This window comes from Oculina patagonica, chromosome 1, assembly GCF_052425735.1.
Source record: "Oculina patagonica isolate OP01 chromosome 1, crgOcupat, whole genome shotgun sequence".
NCBI lineage: Eukaryota > Metazoa > Cnidaria > Anthozoa > Scleractinia > Oculinidae > Oculina > Oculina patagonica.
The window spans coordinates 48,722,828-48,743,480 of NC_135758.1; the positions used below are offsets into that span (position 1 = coordinate 48,722,828).

The following is a 20,653-nucleotide window of genomic DNA, read 5'->3' on the forward strand; positions in this document are numbered from 1 at the left end:
CCAGGTTATCTGACCTCAACTCGACTTCTGTTTTCCCGAGTTTTAATGAAGTTTGTTTGTTTGTTTGTTTGTTTGTTTCAGGCAAAAGGCGATATTGTACGGAATCACAGACTCGTAAGTGCAAAACACGAATCTGTCTTTTTACTAGTGTCTTTGAAATTTGACACGACAGTATAGTTTTATCATTATCATTATTATCATTATCATGACGCTTTCCTATCCTGTGCTACAGTCCACTCTCTTACAGAACCTATAGTGAGAAAATACAAGTTGCAAACGAAAACAGGAGTAACAAAAATTAATAGAAAGGTGCATTACGCATTTGTTCAAACAAATAAATGAACATTTTTTGTTTACTTTTTTTTTACAGCGAATTGGATCGTATAACCAACATTCTGCTGACCAGGTAATACATTATTTCAATTGTTATTCAATGTGCTTTAGTATTAAATGTTCAATCTTGTTAATCATCATAGACAGTTTGTCACAATGTTGCTGTCTCAGCTGTTTTTAACTGACTTGTCCTGGTTTTCTTTACAGCTGAACATGGAAGATTCACCCGTGGAGTATCTTCAGGTAAATAAACAAAACTGAATATATTGTACAACCGTTGTGAAGAATAAATGTGCGTTGCTGTTCTTTGACAATTGTCTTCAGAAATCAAGAACATAAATACTTGTGATCATCATAGCTTATTAAAGCTTCATTACTAGTTACATATGTAGTTGTAGATGTACATTAATCAGTTGTGACTTGTTCAGAGAGTGGCAGTAACATCCTCCTGGTATCTGACCACACCTCAGTCAGCTGTGTTGCTATAAGCAAGGGAATTGATACAAATTATTCATTCGGGGCGTTTGAATGTCTATGTGAAGGTTTGGTATTGACACTTGTTATCAGCCGATGATGAGCAAGTAGGTTAAGAAAATGAGAAAGTTGATTTCCTCTTTCATCAAATTTCACTAACTAGTGCTACATCAAATGAATGCTGGCCAGTGGAAGTAATGAGAATTTAGACATGATTTGTGTCGATCTTTCTGTCTCAGAGGAAATATAACCTGGATTATCAGACGTCACGAAAACACCTTGGAAGGTTTGGATTAGTGAGTCATGCTCACACCATCAAGACTAAAGATTTATCAGGTATTCATCAAATTGTCTTCGTTAAAATGAACTTTTAGAATCGTTCATAACACCCCTCGTGAAGTTTCATTTATTTTCGTGACAGCTTGGCCAGCGAATCATCAAAGAACTATAGTCGGACTTTCCCTAATGGACAACTGTGTCGGGGACCCCTGCTCGTAAGAGACATTCAGTCCTTGTCAAGGGACTGGATTAACAAATGTGACTATAGGGGAGGAGTATGGCGAGTGTGTTCTATGGAAGGGCTAATGCGCATGCTTTGCTTTCAGGTGGACAGAAATCACGTGTTGCTTTTGCTGATTTATCACTCAGTAACCCGGATGTCATTGTACTGGTGGGTATAGTAAGCCTTGATTGATCGGTTAATTCACAAACTAGGGGCGGCGAGCTATATTTCGCTACATTTTCGGCTCAATACGCCATACACAAAAACATACATCTTAATTCATTGAATACAACTGGAAGTACTTTAACCTTTGGTTAACTTGGATTTGTTTAAAACAAAGGTTAAAAGACAAAGGCTTCTTGTCTCTGTTACAGGACGAACCTACAAACAACTTGGACATCGAATCCATTGATGCTCTTGCGGACGCCATTAATGAATTTACTGGAGGTAAGAAGGGCAGAAAACTAAGTACTTGAAAAATACTTCAGAATTGTCACCCTCATAAAATAAAGACCTACTACTACCACTACAACTACTTTTCTCGGCCTCCCCAGTGTACAAATTAGTACTGGCAAACTGCTGAGGGTAATCTGCAATCTTGTTTGCTTGTTATTGTATTCCAGGTGTGATACTGGTGAGTCACGATGCACGACTTATCCTGGAGACCTCATGTCAACTTTGGGTTGTGGAAGCTCAAGAAATTACTGAAGTAGATGGAGACTTTGATGATTACAGACAAGAAATATTAGAGAAACTGGGAGAAGAAGTGATCGCCAAGTCCCATTAAACTGAATTGGATTAAGGTAACAAGTTAATTTATGTCAATGCCTTTGGGTCTTTATTATTTATTTACGTTGTACCGGCTTAGATGATTTGTTCAATCCTTCTTTTTATTGGCTAACAGTTCAGCTGCTGTTGTGTATCATGACAGTTCTGTAGTGTTTCCATAGCGAGCCTCTCCTCAAAGATCGTTTAATTTTAACACGTGTTGTGATGGTAATGACCGCTTTTAATATTTTTTAGAAGACAAATATTTCTTAGTTGCACAAGTTTTATTTAGGGCTCTAAGTACAATTTTTTTCGAAAAAAATATCTTAATAAACGACACTAATTTTCATTCTTTTTCTTGCAGACTAGACATTAAACTTACTTCAGCGCACAAATGAACTGCAGTTACTTCGTTGAAGTGAAATAAACTGAACATACTTATCACATATTCCCCGACACCTTTGCTGAGATATTCTTGTGGAGATTTTTAATGCTTTTGAATCGGAGAGAAACTGCGCTCTTGTCTGCTTTGTAGATGTGAGTTACACCAGAAGACTTACAAGCTGCATAATGCCGACTTACCACCTGGCTCCGCTCAGTCACATGACACTATTTAATGCAGATCGTGACATTACCTGTCGGTAAATTGTGACGTGTTGGATTTCTTCGCGTCAGGATAGGAACATGAAAGATTCAACATTTCGCTTAACAGGGCCTGGTTGTTTAAAGCCGATTAACGCTAATCCAGGTGATCGAGGCTTAATTTCTCTTGTATAAAAGTGTTTTTTTATCACTAATGTTTAGTCGACGTCAAAACTGAAGGACAAAAAAAAAAGAAAGATATTTATAAGTTCAGTGACACAAGCTACTAGGAAGAAAATTTCCGAGTTCTCCCAGTTTCTGGAGGACAGAAAATCATAAACAATAACCTTACTGTCAAGTTACATAAAAACTGCAATCAAAATTCACGTAAATCATGGCGGGGATTAGCTTTATGGTACTTTGGACAACTGGGCCCAGGAGGCTAAGAAGAAAAGACAATAATTAAAATTGGAATAATAAAGTAACTTTAACAGTTTTTGCTGTTTTTATTTCGTGGAGTTATTGCACCTGAGTATTACCAGCTCACCTCACCTCCCCAATACCTGTGAACGTTGCATCTGTTAACATGGCACTGATACTGGAATATGCACAGACTGGCCAGAAATACCGTGCGAGAAATGATGCCCGTATAAGGGGTTTATTCCACTTTTGTACGTAGAGTCTTTCTTTCTCGAGAATAAGATTGAGTTGGAAAATGATTCTCTTGGCGATAAAGACACTTTCAAGCGTATTTGAATAGTATATAGGTGATTCTGGGTTTTCAGCAGTCAAACGCAAAGTTCCACGCCACTTTCGGCTTTCCCCACTTGGACCTTTGTAAGAATATGTAGCGAAAATGTGCATATGTTTTTTTAAGACATTTAAAGGGGGCGTAATAGAGAGATGGCATATTACAGGGACAGTGGCTTATATACAGCTAGGATACGCTAAAAGAAAATAAGGCGGACTTTAAAATGTTTTAGTACTGTTTACAAAAAAGCAACACTTAGCTGTTTCCTTGTTATAAATTGTCGTGATTTTCTATCCAGCAAATGGAGAGGGGCTTAATAGAGACGGAAGCTTATTAAAATATTGAACTTCGAGACGGCGGCTTATCAGAGAGGGTGGAGAGGCTTAACAGAGCTTTTCTGGTAAACAAAGTGGAATTCACTTTTCTAAAAATAATAAAAACGTAAAAGTTTACACTGCGTTAGTGAATCTATCAAATTAGAGAAAACTGGGTCTAGTTAGCTAATTTCATTTCCAGAGCCCTCGCTCTTGCTAGCTGATCGAAGGTTCTGGGAACAAGATGAACTTGATCTAATATCACTCGCGCGACGTCCCGTATAGGGTGGTACTTGTCCCGCGAGTAGTCCACGAATAAGTGTATGAAGTTATAAGCATGCGTAAGGTAAGACAAGTACACGGGGATTGGTTTCCCAGTCTCCCAAGCCAGAGGCTCATGATAAAAGCGGAATAAGTGCGTAAGGATTATCTCTTAATTTATAAAAACACCTAACACTGTGCCAGCCAATAGCGAGTAAAAATCACAGTGAATTTACAACATAAGTACTTTTGTAGCTGCCTTTTATGCTTTCATCTTTCACAATACTTTTAACTGAAAATAATTGCTGCATCGGAATGGTCCGCAATAGCTTCAACGAGAAAAGAAAACTGTTTATATTACAAACCCGTGATAAAATGCCACTCCTGTAAAACAGAAACTACACAGCCAGTTTATATTGTGATTTTTAAAAGTTCTAACTGGACAAAGTTATCAGTCTATTCGTTTTCCATTTTCGATTTTATTTTTACGGAAAATTGTTAAAAATATATATATGTAGTATTTTTAAAAAATATTGTTTTTTACTGTTTGTTGATAAAAGTAAAGAAGAGAAAACAACGCGTACATGCCTCCCTTAAAACTTATTTCGTTTGGCTAAGTAAGAGATTAACAGATGCAACTAAATTACTTCAATTAGTTCACTCCCGGCTACATGGTAACTGTATATGTGTAAAAGAAAAACGTTAAGTAAACTTTCCCGGGTATTATTATAATAAAATAATTTGCGCCCATTCAGTTTTAGTAGGACTCAGTAACAGGTGTTATGTGTTTGTCTTGACACAACTAAGCAGGTACTATGGGCTGTGACTAAACATGAAGTTAGATCATCAAACTGTATACAAACTTCCTGCATAGCGGCACTCGCGTTAGTTTGGAGCTCTTCTAGCGCGTGAAAATGTCGCAGGAATCGCTGCAGCACGGAGGATGTCAAATTGGAGGCCTTCCTCGGATCCAGTGCATGAGTTGTAAGTTGGAATTATTGCTTTTAACCTTGAAATGATCGCATTTGTGACTTTAGGCGCTTTGTTTGATTTTTTACACAAGGGAGTTTCATTTTCATCTCTGCCACTTGAATGAAATGTTTCGTTACTTATTTCTTTTAGAAACGCTTAATATTTGTCAAATTGCGATAAAATGTTTGTATATCTGAACAGTGAAAATCAATTCGCCATTATGCTTTTGTTTAGAAACTGTCGAAACGGTCGATAAGTACTTGCAAACACCCGCCAGTAATGATTTTACTCCATCAACCTGTTCCCATTGTCTACTTATTGATGCTTATGTGAAGCAGACCTGGACTTTAATGTAATATCCTGTTGAGGCGGTGGAATACGAAATACTTTTAATAAGAAAAATCTTGTTTCAATTTAATCATATGATAGCAAATCCTGTGCGCAGGATACGTACGATGGCTTGCCAGCAAAAGACACTCAACAACAAGCCGCTCAGTTAATTTACAAGCACCTCTGTCTTATTTTCGGTAACGTGAACAGATATACCTATTTAAGAGAGCTGGTGCGTTGACTAAAAATCGATAGGGCGCTGCCTTCAATTAGACTTAAGTCGAATACAATATCGTTAAGTTACACTGATATACCTGCTGTAAATACACTGAGGATGGATGTTTAGTGGAGCTGTGTTTGTTGTGTTGTGCAGGTAATGTTGGGAGGGTCGGCTGCAATTATTTTAGCTTGTGTTTATATCATTTTACGAAACTTTAAAAAAAAAGTATTTGCAGTTTTTTCATTGGTTAAAATGAAACGTGGAGTCTCACAGAAAATATCGAAATGTAACATGTACTTTTCAACTCAGTTCAGGGTTGTTTGAAAGGCCAAGATATAAACCATCTATAGCACAAAGAACTATTGCAAAAGTCCTGCTGTTTTATTATAATATTTTTAGAAGTAGCTGCTTTTACTAAGTTTGGGGGGGGTGGGGATAAGTCAGAAGGAAAATATTAAAATTATCGGCCGATATACCTATATACCGAGTATATTGCAAACGTTGCAAGACGTCTGTACCAACCTGAAGCAGTTTAGCCTGAGAACACAGATTTCACAACACAACAGCATGGGCTGTGGCAGTTGAGTTTGATGACTTGAAGATTGTCTTAAATGAACAGTTATAGAAAATATTTGTTTTGTCATATTTACAATAGCTAACGCAAAGTTTTTAAAGGAAAATCTGAAGTTCCTTTCTACTTACTTGAAATTTAAAGTAGCCGAAAGGAAAGATACTAAATTTATAGTTTTCTATGAATACGAAAAAAAATACAACGAAAACGTATATCAGTAGTTAATTACTTTTTTGTTAAATACTAATAAAAGAAATGATTTTTGAAAGGAATTTCCAGCGGAATCAACCTAGAAAATAGCTGGAGTGCATGATTTTGAAAGGCGTAGTTTTAATGTTTTGGGTGGAGTTTCACCTGTCATTCAACCTGTCATTCATCTGTCACTTGTTTACTTTTCAGCCAGTCAACCTGACGGAGGGGAACTGGGGATATGTGGAATCGTTATCACTGTTCTGTGTTACATACTAGTCGTTGTAACATGCCCGTTCTCTTTGTTTTTTTGCTTGAAGGTAAGTGAATACATTGTTTCAAAACGCCATGTAATAGGTGTGTAATATGCTTTAAAAAAGCCTCAAACACGAACGTTTTCATTAAAAATAACTTGTAAGTCGCTTTCCCATGGGGAGAAAACTTGTAACGCAAAAAATAAAGAAAGGGTCTGTGTTGTGAATATGTTCGAGTCTGCATTTGGTTTCGCTATCTGATGTGTTTATTATGACAGTGTAATGTAATATTCAACAGATTGTGCAAGAATATGAAAGAGCGGTCATTTTTAGACTTGGGAGAATACTCCCCGGCGGGGCCCGGGGACCAGGTGAGACGATTCAAGTATCTTACATGACCGGACTACTCACATTACAGCTTTCTCAAGCGTTCTGTATTTTTATCTTAAAGTAATAATTTTTTTTAAACCAATCAATCAATTTTTTAACGTGCAGTATTAAAAAAAAAAATATTGGGGGGGCGCCAAAAAAAAAAAAAAAAAAAAAAAAAAAAAAAAAAAAATAAAAAAAAAAAAAAAAAAAAAAAAAAAAAAAAAAAAAAAAAAAAAAAAAAAAAAAAAATAAAAAAAAAAAAAAAAAAAAAAAAAAAAAAAAAAAAAAATAAAAAAAAAAAAAAAAAGACAGAAATGATATACGTCTCGAATACTGACTGGAACTCATCAAACTCGTAAACATGTACAGTATTTAGTGTAACAAACAAATCCTCAAGTCTTAAAACTTATTTCAAATTAAATTACGGCGATAATATAGATTTAAAGTTTCTTCTTTGAGAAAGAAAGAAGCTACTCGAACATCTTTTTAAATTTTCCCAAAGGATTCGAACCTTTGACAGCCTTCCGGGCCTTCCTTGCGCCATTCAGATACTCTGTTAAGTTTTTCTTTTCTTTCAAGAACGTGTCCTTGGCCAAATCAATCTTCTGAAGTTTGTTAATTTCATAGCGATATCGGACAAATATAAACTGACAAAGTGTGCTTTTGTAATTGTTTTTCTTATTCTATATAGCAGGAGAAATTGTTCGTTATTTTTCAGTAATTAATACACTAAAAAGCAACTTTTGACGGCTTGTGTGTGGATTTTTGCAGGTTTATTTTTCGTTCTTCCTAAAATCGATCAATACAGCAAAGTGGATTTAAGAACTGTGTCGTTTGACGTTCCTCCACAAGAGGTAACTTCCATCTTTATTAACCCATTACAATCTAATTACTTCAATTTGTACAACTTAGTATGATTCATTCCACGTACAAGTTTCTTTGTTTCCATGACGTTACCTCTCAACAAAAGCAGGAATCTACCTTTATTTGGAATTTAGTACCTTGATGGCTGCTCTTTATAAAAATTGTTTTGATATCCTCGCTTAGGTACCACAGTCATCCCAAAAAATCATAGTGCTGAAGCTGGTCCCAGTCCGAGTTGGCAAATTTAATTAAATCATACAAAAGTGTCGCTAAGCTGACATCATTTCATAACTTAATATAATAATAATAATAATAATAATAATAATAATAATAATAATAATAATAATAATAATAATAATAATAATTACAAATTTTTGTGCGCAAATTCCATAATAATGTTCAAATGCGCATTACAAAAAAAAAAAAAAAATATATATATATATATATATATAATATTCTCTTGTTTGATTGGCTAGGCTCTGACACGTGACAGCGTTACAGTAACTGTTGATGCAGTAGTGTATTTTAGGATCCAGAATGCAACAGTGTCTGTAACGAACGTCTCAGACGCTCAGGGATCCACCAAACTACTGGCCCAGACTACCTTGCGAAACATGATCGGTACAAAGAACCTGAGCGAGATCCTGATGGACAGAGAAGGCCTTAGTGCGCAGATGCAGGTATATAACCAGTTACAATAAAGGCACAGAAAGGGTCTTCAACGGCCATGACCTTCCCTTGTGTCTTTTATCCACAGTTCACAAACCCGGTATACGTAACAATTACAAAAATGTTTTGACACACCTTAATTGAGTTTTTTATATCATAATCATCTTTATTTTATAATACTCAAAACAAACGTTAAGTGGCAGTTTCTCTTAAAGCGGTCCATCGCATTTCGGTTCGGAAAAAGTTTTCCCTCAAACTTTGCCCAGTGAACTATCTTAGTTGTATAAATGCAACGACTTTATTTTTGGAAATACGTTAAAATATATTTTTTATACCTCTCAACAGTGAAGCTGCAAAAGACCTAATTTTGAGCTTCCAGAACGAGAAATTTCATAAGTTGACGAGCTCGCCGCTCAAAAACAACCAAATGTACCAAATTATTATTATAATTCCTAAGTTAAGTGTCCTTCAAAGGTTGGAAACGCATGTTAATTTTGATACATTTGATTTACGGGTCGGAAAATTTAAATATCAGCAACCGTTAAATCGCTTTTTGTAAACATGCAAAAGTATGGTGTCTTCGCCGGCCTTTATTTCACGAGTCCAGACCAGACCATTCAAATTTCAACTGAATCCTACTAAACAGATTTAGGAAGCATAGAAATATAAAAATACCTTGCACTTTTTATCTTCCTTTGCCACAGCGACTTCGAACATTTTGTGCTTATGCGACTATTTCATACACATTATGCAAATTAGCTTACTTACTCGCATAAGCACGAAATGTTCGAAGTTTGGAAAGGAAGATAAAAAGTGCAAGGTTTTTTATATTTCTATGCTTCCTAACATCTGTTTAGTAGGATCAGTTGGAATTTAGAATGGTCTGGTCTGGACTCGTGAAATAAAGGCCGGCGAAGAACTATACTTTTGTATGTTTATAAAAAGCGATCTAACGTTGCCGATATTTAATTTTCACGGACCCGTAAATCAAAATGTATCAAAATTAACATGCGTTTCCAACCTTTGAAGGACCACTAACTAGGAATAATAATAATAATTTGGTGCGTTTGGTTTTTTTGAGCGGCGAGCTCGTCAACTAGAAATTTCTCGTTCTGGCCAAGCTCAAAATAGGTCGCAGCCTTCATGTTGAGAGGTATAAAAAATATATTTTAACGTATTTCCAAAAACTAAAGTCGTTGCATTTACTTACAACCTAAGATAGTTCACTGGGCAAAGTTTGAGGGAAAACTTTTTTCCGAACCCGAAATGCGATGGACCGCTTTAAGAGAAACTGCCACTTAACTGTCTGTTGACTGTCTGTCCATAAGTTGACTCGCATGAAAATTCTAACTTTTTCTGTTTTGTTTCTTTGACCAGTTGTTCCTTGATGACGCCACTGACCCCTGGGGAGTCCGTGTAGAGAGAGTGGAGATGTGAGTTTTTTGGTCCGGTTTTTTTTTTTGGGGGGGGGGGGGGGGTGGGCACTCGGAAACATTTTTTGACCGGGAACCGGTGGCTGCGTACAAGATCTCGACCTTGTACCGGTGCACGATCACCGTAATCAAATACTACGACTTACGACTAAATAGCCCTGTTCACAGTGGTCATACCCGTGACCTGGTACCGTGACCAGGCATCAAGTGTGAACACAGGTTATCAATTCAGTACATGTTGCTCCAGTGTGTCTACAGAACAGGAATTGTTCAAATATAAGTTTTCACTTCTGTTTTTGTTTTCTTTTTTCACAGTAAAGACGTTCGCCTCCCAGTTCAGTTACAGCGTGTAATGGCGGCTGAAGCAGAAGCAACAAGAGAGGCTCGAGCCAAGGTATAAAGTACACCACATACCGGCGCGCATGCTGTTAGGACTAAGTACTAAGTGTCTACAGCACTTGAAAGAAGTAGACATCATGCCATCTCAACAGTTCTCAGTACTCTCGTTACTAGTTTTACAACTGAATAAACTCTTCTAAGAACTTAACGTTGGTTTAATTGATTTCGTCTTATCATAATGATGGTTTACTCTGTTATTGGTTTCCAGGTTATTGCGGCTGAGGGTGAGATGACTGCGTCACGTTCTCTGAAGGAAGCTGCTGACGTCATGTCGGAGACTCCATCTGCAATGCAGCTCCGTTATCTGCAGACTTTGAACACCATCTCAGCTGAGAAAAACTCCACCATCATCTTCCCCATGCCAGTGGATTTCATGTCCAAGATTTTTCACAAGTAGAAGATAAGTTATGGCTGTGATAATTTAATGATTGTGGACTGAGAAAAACAACATGCTACCTGGTGCATCGGTGAAATAAGCAAACCACGGGTTTTGTTCAGTTCATCTTTTACAACTCAACATTTGCTGGAAAGTCAAACATGCTACCATTTGACATGTTCAGTTTGCTTTTATGACAATTTTATTTTATTTTGCCTTAGAAGGCGAAAGAATAATAATAACAGAGTACCAAAGTTTGTGGAATGGCATGCACGGTGGCTAATAAAATTTGAAGCTTGTCAAATTTTTTGCTCTTTTCAAAAGAGGTCACAGCAGCTTATCCAAAACATGCTTGACAGAGACGGCGGAGCCGGGGGGCTGGGGGGGGGCTTTAGCCCCCCCAGAATTTCCGAAAAAAATAAAGACTTACTAAGAGAAGAGTCCTTTCAGCCCGCCCACTTTAAGTCACTAGTCAGCGCCCCCACTTGGAAAAATGCTCCGCCGTCCCTGCTTGAACAGTGTTCACAGGAATTACTTTAAGTTATAATTTATTTTATAAAAAAGCTTGTTGATCTAATTCAATCAACAAGTTGCGATAGGGTGTAGTCGTTTGTATGTGCTGAAATTTTTAGTGTTACTTTGTCTACCAATCAACACACCTAAACTACCTTAACTGACACAATGATAAAAGATTTTATCCCTATCGAGTAAAAAATAGTTTTAATAGTATCCAGTGTGCTTCATGTGTAACCCTGTCAAATGGACTTCTTTTTTTCATTAATTGATTTACAGTTGACTCTGTTTTTAACTTTTATTATTCACAATGTACATGTCTTCTAGTCAACATTAACAATCTTTTGATGATTATCTATTCAGAATTTTTAAAAGAACTTATTAGTAAATTTGTATTTCTCGCTTTCTAGATTTATATCAGAGCCTAGCCTCTCGCGATTTATATTAATGTTATCTTAGTTTGCTTTTGTAAAAAGACTCGTGACCTTTTTAATATTATTTTTCGTAGCTATTTATATTTTAATTGCTTAGTAAATTATATAGGTAATGTTCTTAATTGTAAATATAAAACAAATCTTGTGAACAATTGTCTATCGTGTCTGATTTAGTTATAACGCGTTCTCTTCTCCTCGCCAGGCCAGTTCAATCTGGTGTAGTTTTTAAGAAAATTCAGAGGTGTCCTTTCATATATTTTCATTCATATATTTTTTGGCGAAAATGGCAGTATATGTGGTTTTTTCGGGTTTACGATTGTTTTTTTTTGTCTTACTAAATTTCGTCTGGATCAAGTGACTTGTCACACCAAAAAAAAAAAAACAAAGTTTAACTCAACTTAACTCAGGTTAACAGTACTGAATGTGTGACAGCCATATTCATCAAGCATGATATAAAGCGGAACGAGTAAGAATTGTCAGTTGCTGCGGACGTTTTCCAAGGTTAGACGAAGCACCCCACCCACCACTCCCCCCTGCTGTTTTTAGCTCTCTTGGAATACCCTCTTGATATTTTTCTTGTCAGAGAATTAGTATTAAATAGATACTTTATTTAGCGTGGAAATCCACTTAGCTAAAAGCTACTCTACAGGAGGCCCACAAAAATATGAATATATGAGGTCACTATTGATGAGAGTTATGAGGGAATTAGCCCGGTCCTCCAGATTCTACCAAATAAGTCCACTACAAGTCTTTTGGATGACAACATATAAACGAGTTTTTAACAACAACTTCTGATTACAACTGACTACTAGTTTTTTTCTTACATTCCATTTAAAGCCGGCTTTTTAGCACCGCATTCTCCACATCATTAACTGCACGTGCCCTTGAGTTTATTTTATTTTGAAATTATACACGATGGGATAAAAAAAGCTACATAGCTTGTGGGGTCGTGTGTAAATAAAACATTAAAACTAGTAGATAAAAAACATTAAAACTATATTAAGGTAAAAAAGCTAAAAAGCTAAGCTAAAAATAGATAAATTGCTAAAATTGTTACAATGATAAAAAGATAAAAAGCGCTTAGATCTCTTACAATAAGTTTACAGGCGGGTAGGAGGGGGGGGGGGGTTCGAGGGGTTCGAACGAACCCCCTTTGGAGGTCAATAATGGAGGACTGAAAACACAAAATGTTGATTTTCAGCTTTTAGCAAATAGTGGGGGAATGGAAAACAAACTTTGAGTGTAGCAGCTTTTAAATTACCCTGCAAGAAAACGCCTAAAGTATCGGGAAAGTATTAAATTGACGCTTTGACGCTGCTTTTAGTACATTGACTGTGGAGCCGGGGGATGGGGGCCTTAAGCTTTTACCCTGAGATGCTTTTGCAGCACACACTTTTGTAAAACGTTTAGTGTACTAAGCCAGTATGTATGTATGAATGTATCAACTTAACAAAACGCCGGAAATATTGTTGTTATAGCTAAAAATACCTGTTAATAATAAAATATTTCTGTCAATACGAACACCCTTCTAAAAACCTCAGCTACGCGCCTGGTTTAAACATATTCCATAAGTCACCATTACGTTTAACAAGGTTCCTTTGTGAGTTAAAAATAAGGTTTTGCGCCTTTGTGCGACGTGTGTACGAAAAAGAAATAATTAATAAGCTTATTTCAGTGTCCGAAGAAACTAATTAGGGCCCCAAACCACTATTTCCAGGAAAAGCGTTTCCAAAAACTAGATCTCAATTTTTATTTCATTATCTGATTTGATACCGATGAAAAAGTCAATCAAAATGCCGGCAATAGTAATTTAGTTGGGCATCCTACCCCGAATATTAATTGATGTGGCTTAAATGCACGATTGCAGTAGTCAAAAGATAATTTAGAATATTCGTAGATGAAGAATTATTATAGATGAAGAGCCACTTGATAGTGGATATGCTGCAATAAAGTCATTATTATTATTATTATTATTATTATTATTATTATTATTATTAATTTTCAGTAAAACTTAAATGTTGAGCTAATTAAAATGTAAATTTCGGAAAGTTAGTTTCCAAGAAACACAACATTTGCCTATCGCGTACGTGGTACAAGGATAAAAGTATCATTTGATCAACATTGAACAAAGAGAGTAAGACAGAAGCGTAAGCCACTCTTCGAGTATCTTGGAATATCCCATGTTTATATTACATGTACTTCCGTATATAGTTATACCAGTTTATACTTCCAACACCAAAAAAACAAGGTTGCCTTAATTTTTAAATAAAAATAAATAGATTAAATTTAGGGAATTCAACCCTTTCTTGCATTTTTATTCATTGTTTAGTTATTGTTTAAAAGTAAGCAGGGAGAATTATTATTTAAAGGCATTTTGTGCTTTAAGAGCTCTGAAAATATTTTGAATGAATAATAAATCTATTATTAAATTCGGCTTTCGTATGATATGAAGAATCATGAAGATTTCGGAGGGTGTTATCCACCTCAACCCTCCGAGATCTGCATTATTTTTCATATCACAGGCAACCTCATCCAATAATTGCTTAATAATAATGTAGTTAGGCATCGAACAGAACGCATTCATTAAAACTTGAAAATTTGGGAATAGAGCAGAGCCGTAACTGATTAAATGTTTTATGTTTATATATGCGATTAAAAGTTTACACTATAGCGCTAACAACAACAACTTAGTAGACTACAGTAAAAACAGGGTTAGTAGACGACAGCCCCAACAAACCATCACAACGGTGTATTCTGCACTAAAAACTGATAAACTAGCATGTGTAGTAAAGATATGTATAACAGGAAAAAATCACCACAGAATCACGAAAAATCTAGCGTGGAAATGTTGCAGCGACACGTCCCCTGGTGTGTGTGATTCTTTCAAGGTGGCTCACAATGATTAAGACCTTCTCGTCTTTGGCATTCTATTACAGATCCCGATGGTACTGTAAACCAGTAAAGCTTTTGTCAGTTATAGAGTCCGCCATGCAACCAGAAACAAGGTAAAAATATCCTATTTTTTAACTGTTTTGGGCTAATAGCTTAAGGTGAAAGTTTTTTATTTTGATATATTTTTCAGGTCTAATTGATAAAAGAAACATTTTTTAAACTTTTCAAACTTTAAAATAAACTGCCTTTCACACTGCCATGGCAACGAATTTTGATGTCAAAGCAACCTAAAATTGTTTTTTGGTATAACTTTGGTATAATTTCCTCAACATTATTGATGTATCTGCGATAGGATGCCAAAGACGGGAATGTTTAAACCATAATTACAAGCCAACTTTTAAAGTTCGTACACATACATACGAAGCTCAACTCGTCGAATTTCGGAAATATCACGGGGACCAAAATTAACAACTCGTGTGTTGGAACCTTAAAAAACATATTTAATATCAAGAAAAGCGAACTTTTGGGTGATTCTTTCTTGTTCTGAGTTGACGTATAAGCACAAGCTGTATTGCTCCGTTTCATGCTCAGTTCAGTCGGGGGAATAAGGGACAGTTCATTTTTTTATGAGGTAGGGGGGCTGGTGGGATTTGAGGGGGGGCATCCAAAAAAATTTGGCTTCAAAGGGGGGGCCAGCCCAAAAAATATGGTCTGTAAGGGGGAGTCACTAAAAATAATTATACTTTTAAGTGTTGTAAAGAGGCTTCTGTAAGAAAAAAAATCTTGCCAGAATGCCCAAAATGACATTCCTGAGGTTCTGAAAATCAAAATTTTCCCGGGGGAGCATGCCCCCGGACCCCCCTACTTTGTTATGTACCAAACGCCATTAACTCAACCCAACAGCTTAACTTATTGGTTACAAATGCAGAGAACCCATATTAACAGACGGCATCCACAATAAACAGTTGAGGCAATGCCAGCTATTCGGGAATTGTACACTGATACATTCTTTAGTCACAAGGCTCGATATATTTTAATTTCACTTCATTATTGTTGTTTTTTTTCTTTTTTTTTTTGGGGGGGGGGGTCATCGGAAAAAAATTTGGATTTCGAGGGGGGGGCAGGTAAAAATTTTCGATAAAGAAGGGGGGTCATCATATATAACAGTGACTATCTATCAAATCCCACCAGCCCCCCCCCCCTACCCCATAAAAAATGAACGGTCCCTAAGTGCCAGTTTTTTTGCAAAAATTCGTTGAAGCACTCGAAGAATTTCCGAATTATTTCATCCAATTTAAAAATTTGTGCGAGGGCTTACGAGTACTCCGAAAGCAATCGCGCGAGCAAATACGTCATGTTGCTTAGCAACTTTTGGGACGAAAACCGCGGGCTCAGTCAATTTCTCCAGACTCGTTCCCAGTCCCTACTTATTTGTTTCTAAAGGTGATAAAAAACTGAGGCGGAATAAGGCAAGGGTTGCGGGGCAGGCTGGGAAGGGTGCGTATTATTGTAGTTAGGTGTCCCCAGTTAGCATTGTATTCTAGCGAATTGACACGATAATAAAGTTCATACTTACTTACATGCACTTAAGCACCGTGGTATTTTTTTCAAAAGCGTTCTTTTACAATATTTGAATATGCATGTTAACATATGTCACTTCAACCGTGACAAGCAAAGTCAATACCACTTGTGTGGGTTAACCAATCAGAAAGTTCCACAGATCGTACGATCAGCTGTATTGTATTTACATGTTTATTACAGCAAGTAAACAACAGGCTAACTCATTGCTCATGAGTCACTGATCATTGCTGATGAGTAACGCTTCTCACGAAACTCGACGATTTATGTCTCGTCAAGATGCTCACCATCGCCAAGGTTTCTTATGTAGTCGTTACGTCATTTTCATTTCTTACATTTCGTGCCCTTCATCATTTCTCTAAAGCTAAGATTCCTTGGCCACCGGGTCCGTCTGCGAGCAAGCAGTGGTTGTACCACAATACATTGCTTTCTCTTATTCACTCCTGTAGTTCATCCATGTGGACAATTTATTGGTAAGCTAGTATACTATATAACATTCAAATGAATATTCGTGATATTTCTTATGTATAATTTGTCGTTCGTCATGCAAGACTTAACTTTGAATATGATGTCATTTCTAGTTTTTATGATAAACCAGCGATACTTAGCGACATGTTGGTCGATTGGAGCCTGCCTTCATATTATTTACTGGCGTTTATGACAGGTAAGAATAACAATGTAAAGCAACGAGCCTGAGAGATAAACGATGTTTATAAACACGTCCGAGTTCGTCAACGTGTTATTATAATAAATAGTTTGCGTGACAAATGCAGGGAGAGTGGGGGAGGGGTACGTAGTTCCATCCCAACCCCACTCCCCATATTATTAAACCATGTTTAACGCCAGCTCATTAATAATTGCTAAATATTTTCGGACCAAATGGTAAGCAGAGGCTATTCTTTACGTTATAAATTAATTGTTCTTATAACACCAGGTTATATCGTGCACGATTCATTGGACATTGTGTCAAATGACTTTAAGGGATCAACTGGACTCATCATTCATCATATTGTGGTAAGAATCAGTTATTATTTATCATACTTCGTGGTGGTGGTGGTGGGGTGGAGTAATTAAATTTAATTGGTTCGGGACTGGTTAGGTAAGAAAGCCATTCTAGGTATGTGACAAACATCTAAAACATTATTCGGGAGCTACTTGGGTGTTGTGTTATTAATATTAGCTGTAATTCACTTTGTCTTTCTCAAGACTATTATAATAATACCGGATAAGCTTTTCTTTTTAGGTTTCCTAGTCGTCTCTAACTAGTCGACTAGTCTTCCTAGTCGTCTCTAACTATTATCATTATCAAGTTTGTTTGGTCTTGGGCTCGACCATGGCACGACCAAACTCACCTGATAATGCCGTCGAAAAGCGCCATAGAAGGTATGATAAGTTAAAAAATATATTTTTCTTTTTTAGGTTTCCGTTGTCACTGTGTTCGTATTATCTACTGGGCGGTACATTACATTAGCAACAAGCTTACTATTAATGGAGTTTAACAGCATTTTCTTACATATTCGACGTTTGATGCGTTTTCGTGGAGTAAAGCCTTCCACGTTAGTTTACAAGATGAACATCGCTGGACTGTTTGTAACATTTATCATGTTACGATTCGTTTTTTTAATATGGCTGAGCGTTTATTTTGTTCATAAAGGACTAACGATACCCTGGTCTCATTATCTGCTAGGAATAATTGGATTTCTTAGTTTGATGGTTGTCAATATGATTCTTTTTTTGCGTTTGTTCAAGACTGAGTTAAGCATCTTCAGCAAACAAAAGAAGGGTCACACAAATAATAATTAGAACTTAATTAAACAAGACCGTTTGTAACACACACGTTGCGAACGGTGAACTAAGGAGGACTAGGAAGTAGGTCCCAACATTCCATGCAGGCATTATTACATTGTATTATTCCAACAATGATAGCAAGGCGATCACAACAGGTTATCAATGGAGATTAACCTGATCGCACATGTTTTCTTTCCTTCTTCTTTTACGGATGTAAAACTCCGTCGCCGACGTCGAAGCGAGCGCGGAGAGAAGAACTTACAATGCAGTGAAATCTGGCCGTAGCCGCGGACATGGTACCGTAAGATATATATTTGTACTCGTTTCACGTGTTTTCTGTACTCTACCAAGCGAAGAAATAGTCTAACAGTACACTGTGATATTGATTATCAAATATAAACTGTACCAATTGTTAGCAAGAATACAAATCAAGCTTTTTTTATTGTTGTACACCGACAACCAATTTTATTTCTTTCAGTAAACTGGCTTATCATATATGCTTCAGAAATTTACATTTGTTTTTGTACAATTTAATAGATCCTTTGAAATTCAATAAACGAGCCAACAACTTTACATATTTTCATTTTTATGTTGTTTTCCCCCAAACTCTGCCTTACATAACGAGATGAAAAGGATAACATTCACTATGATCATTCCACCAATGCCAAAAAATCCGAACAAGAAATGCGGTAAATATAGCTGCTGTCCGTTAGAAATGACAATCTTTTCCATCCAGGCCACAGGGATAAAGCGAAACACAACAAATGTAGCGAGTAACAGGATCACATTGACTCGGTAAACATGACTGGATTTGGGTATTTGATGATAGCGCATTAATCTCCTCGCGTGAAGATATACACTGTTGATTTCCATCAGTAGGAAGCAAGTTGGAAACGCTAGGTACAGCTGTGAGAAAGTCGTGAAAGTACACGCCAAGCAGGTCTGAAAAGATGAAAAGGGAAAATCAAAAAGTTGAAAAGTAACGTACCTTAATATATTTTATTCTATTCCGTATTCTAGCTATTCTAACGCGAAAGGTTCTGAGAGCTTCTGGACATAAATGATGTGTGTCGTGGTCCCACTGTCAGGGGACGGGGTGGGGATTGGGAGTATTGGGACATCACTGACGACCTCCCAACTAGCCGACTCCCCGAATCCCTGTTCTCCGGTTTTTGACTTGCATTCTTTATACTCTACATGAACTGTCAAAACGCAGTGGAAAGAGGTCATGTAAAGGACAAGGTTTATGTACCTCCCCGTGACCGGCACGCTCCGCTTCTCCCTGTTGTCAACCCGTAGCAGGTAGCGGGTTTCGAACAAGCTTCATGTAACTATATGCAGAACTACAATAAAGTGATTGTCTTACCAAGACGTGATGGAATAGCAGACCAGGAGAGTTTTGGAGATCATTAAGCAGCACGTCCACAAAATCATGGAAAAAATAACCTAAACAGAATTAAATATTAACAAATTTGTTTGACGGGGGAGCCTGTTTTGCCAAGGCGACCTTCAGTGGGAGTCTTCTGAAGTAAAAATCCAGAAACATGAACTAATAAACGAGAAAACTTTTCCTTAAATATATAAAACATCATTTAAATAGAAGATTAAAAAATAGTCAAAGATTCGAAGTTTCTGTTTCCAAATAACTTCGCTTGAAGAGTACGGTATGTCAACATGCCGGCGAGTGCAACTCACCCCGCCGCGCGCCCGCGCACCTCCCGAGATCACACGTATGCGCGCAGTTTTATCCCTTTTTGGCATTTTGGTAACTGTAATGGTTGTCTTTGGAAACCAACGGCCATTTGTGGCTTCCGCAAGCTACCAAGACGATTTGAGACTGATCCTGCTGCTAAAAGCTACAATTGAGGCACTTAGATTTTGCAGTGGTAAATTTCTTTGTACATCAGTGTCACGCAAGGCAGCTGCAATCACTTCCTGTCTCGCTCCGTCACAAATTACGCCGGAGACGACTCTTCAAAAAATTTCAGCCTTGAGTCTTTCTCGCTTAGTTCACAGATAAATTCCGGGCCGCTTCTTAGTTTTAAGTGAAGCGCATCAGTCTAGTCTGTAGATACGTCGTCTTTGACGTTTGTTATCTTCGCTGTTGACACGAATACAAACGTAATGATATGCTGAGCCCTTAAAATGACCTCTCACCTTACCAACAATTCTTTTAATCATGCAGGAAATAAAAGGTATATTACCTGCGGAAAGGCAGACAACGTAGAAAGAAAGCCTGCTCCAAGTTCTTATCATGTCTGTAAACATTGATGGTTCATCGTAAAAACTGCAGAGTGGGAAAGCAATTCAGTTTGTTTGTAAGGAAATCTCTCATAAAGAAAACATTTAACGCTAAAAACGCAGATTTGACTTAATTGGGAACAATAACCATACATAAAATGAAATCGAGCTCACCAGTATACCGCTAACGCAGATGAAATAGACGAGTGAACAAGCGACACCACAGTGTTGTGGTAAATCCATTGCTTCCGACAAGAACCGTGCAGCGCTTTTGGAACAGGAATGAGTATTTTGACCAAAAAATCAAAGATACGAAAACAAACCAGGGATGGAATGATAAAATAAAGGGCTTCTGGAACTTCCAAGAACGCAAACATGTCTAGTAAGATCAAGCTGGAAAGGACAAGTTGTGTTGTAACCACTTGATTCTATATGTTCACAGGTCAAGATGCTTTATATGATTGGCTGGATTTCCAGCAACACTTCCGGTTCGTATCATCAAAAGTTCATACGTGACGTATAAATTTTGTCTGTTTATACTGTGGTTTGGTATTAGAAACGATATATCAACCG

General features: G+C 37.0%; 4 protein-coding genes across 4 annotated transcripts in view; 3 read left to right on the forward strand and 1 right to left on the reverse strand.

Annotated features, from left to right (window-relative positions):
- Positions 1-3,154, forward strand: part of LOC144635921 (ATP-binding cassette sub-family F member 1-like) — a 21,823-nt gene extending 18,669 nt beyond the window's left edge. The window contains exons 19-26 of the mRNA XM_078495044.1: positions 82-114; positions 371-406; positions 541-576; positions 1,047-1,143; positions 1,413-1,477; positions 1,684-1,756; positions 1,933-2,112; positions 2,442-3,154. Coding sequence (XP_078351170.1) covers positions 82-114; positions 371-406; positions 541-576; positions 1,047-1,143; positions 1,413-1,477; positions 1,684-1,756; positions 1,933-2,096 — 504 coding nt within the window. The 3' untranslated portion in view covers positions 2,097-2,112; positions 2,442-3,154. The remainder of the gene's footprint in view (positions 1-81; positions 115-370; positions 407-540; positions 577-1,046; positions 1,144-1,412; positions 1,478-1,683; positions 1,757-1,932; positions 2,113-2,441) is intronic.
- Positions 3,155-4,824: 1,670 nt separating this feature from the next.
- Positions 4,825-11,733, forward strand: LOC144635945 (band 7 protein AGAP004871-like). The gene is made up of 8 exons (XM_078495074.1): positions 4,825-4,969; positions 6,478-6,587; positions 6,820-6,892; positions 7,665-7,747; positions 8,234-8,437; positions 9,804-9,859; positions 10,175-10,253; positions 10,467-11,733. Exons 1-8 carry the CDS (start codon positions 4,900-4,902, stop codon positions 10,653-10,655), a joined length of 864 nt encoding a protein of 287 aa, XP_078351200.1. The 5' UTR covers positions 4,825-4,899; the 3' UTR covers positions 10,656-11,733.
- A 4,495-nt stretch (positions 11,734-16,228) lies between these two features.
- Positions 16,229-18,399, forward strand: LOC144635963 (TLC domain-containing protein 2-like). Its single transcript, XM_078495097.1, has 4 exons — positions 16,229-16,524; positions 16,633-16,715; positions 16,986-17,065; positions 17,471-18,399. The coding sequence occupies exons 1-4, from the start codon at positions 16,331-16,333 to the stop codon at positions 17,852-17,854; spliced, it is 741 nt and encodes a 246-aa protein (XP_078351223.1). The 5' UTR covers positions 16,229-16,330; the 3' UTR covers positions 17,855-18,399.
- Positions 18,272-20,639, reverse strand: LOC144635971 (TLC domain-containing protein 2-like). Its single transcript, XM_078495109.1, has 4 exons — positions 20,255-20,639; positions 20,044-20,126; positions 19,206-19,285; positions 18,272-18,781 (listed from the first exon to the last, which is right to left on the reverse strand). The coding sequence occupies exons 1-4, from the start codon at positions 20,455-20,457 to the stop codon at positions 18,410-18,412; spliced, it is 738 nt and encodes a 245-aa protein (XP_078351235.1). The 5' UTR covers positions 20,458-20,639; the 3' UTR covers positions 18,272-18,409.
- Between the last annotated feature and the right edge of the window lie 14 nt (positions 20,640-20,653).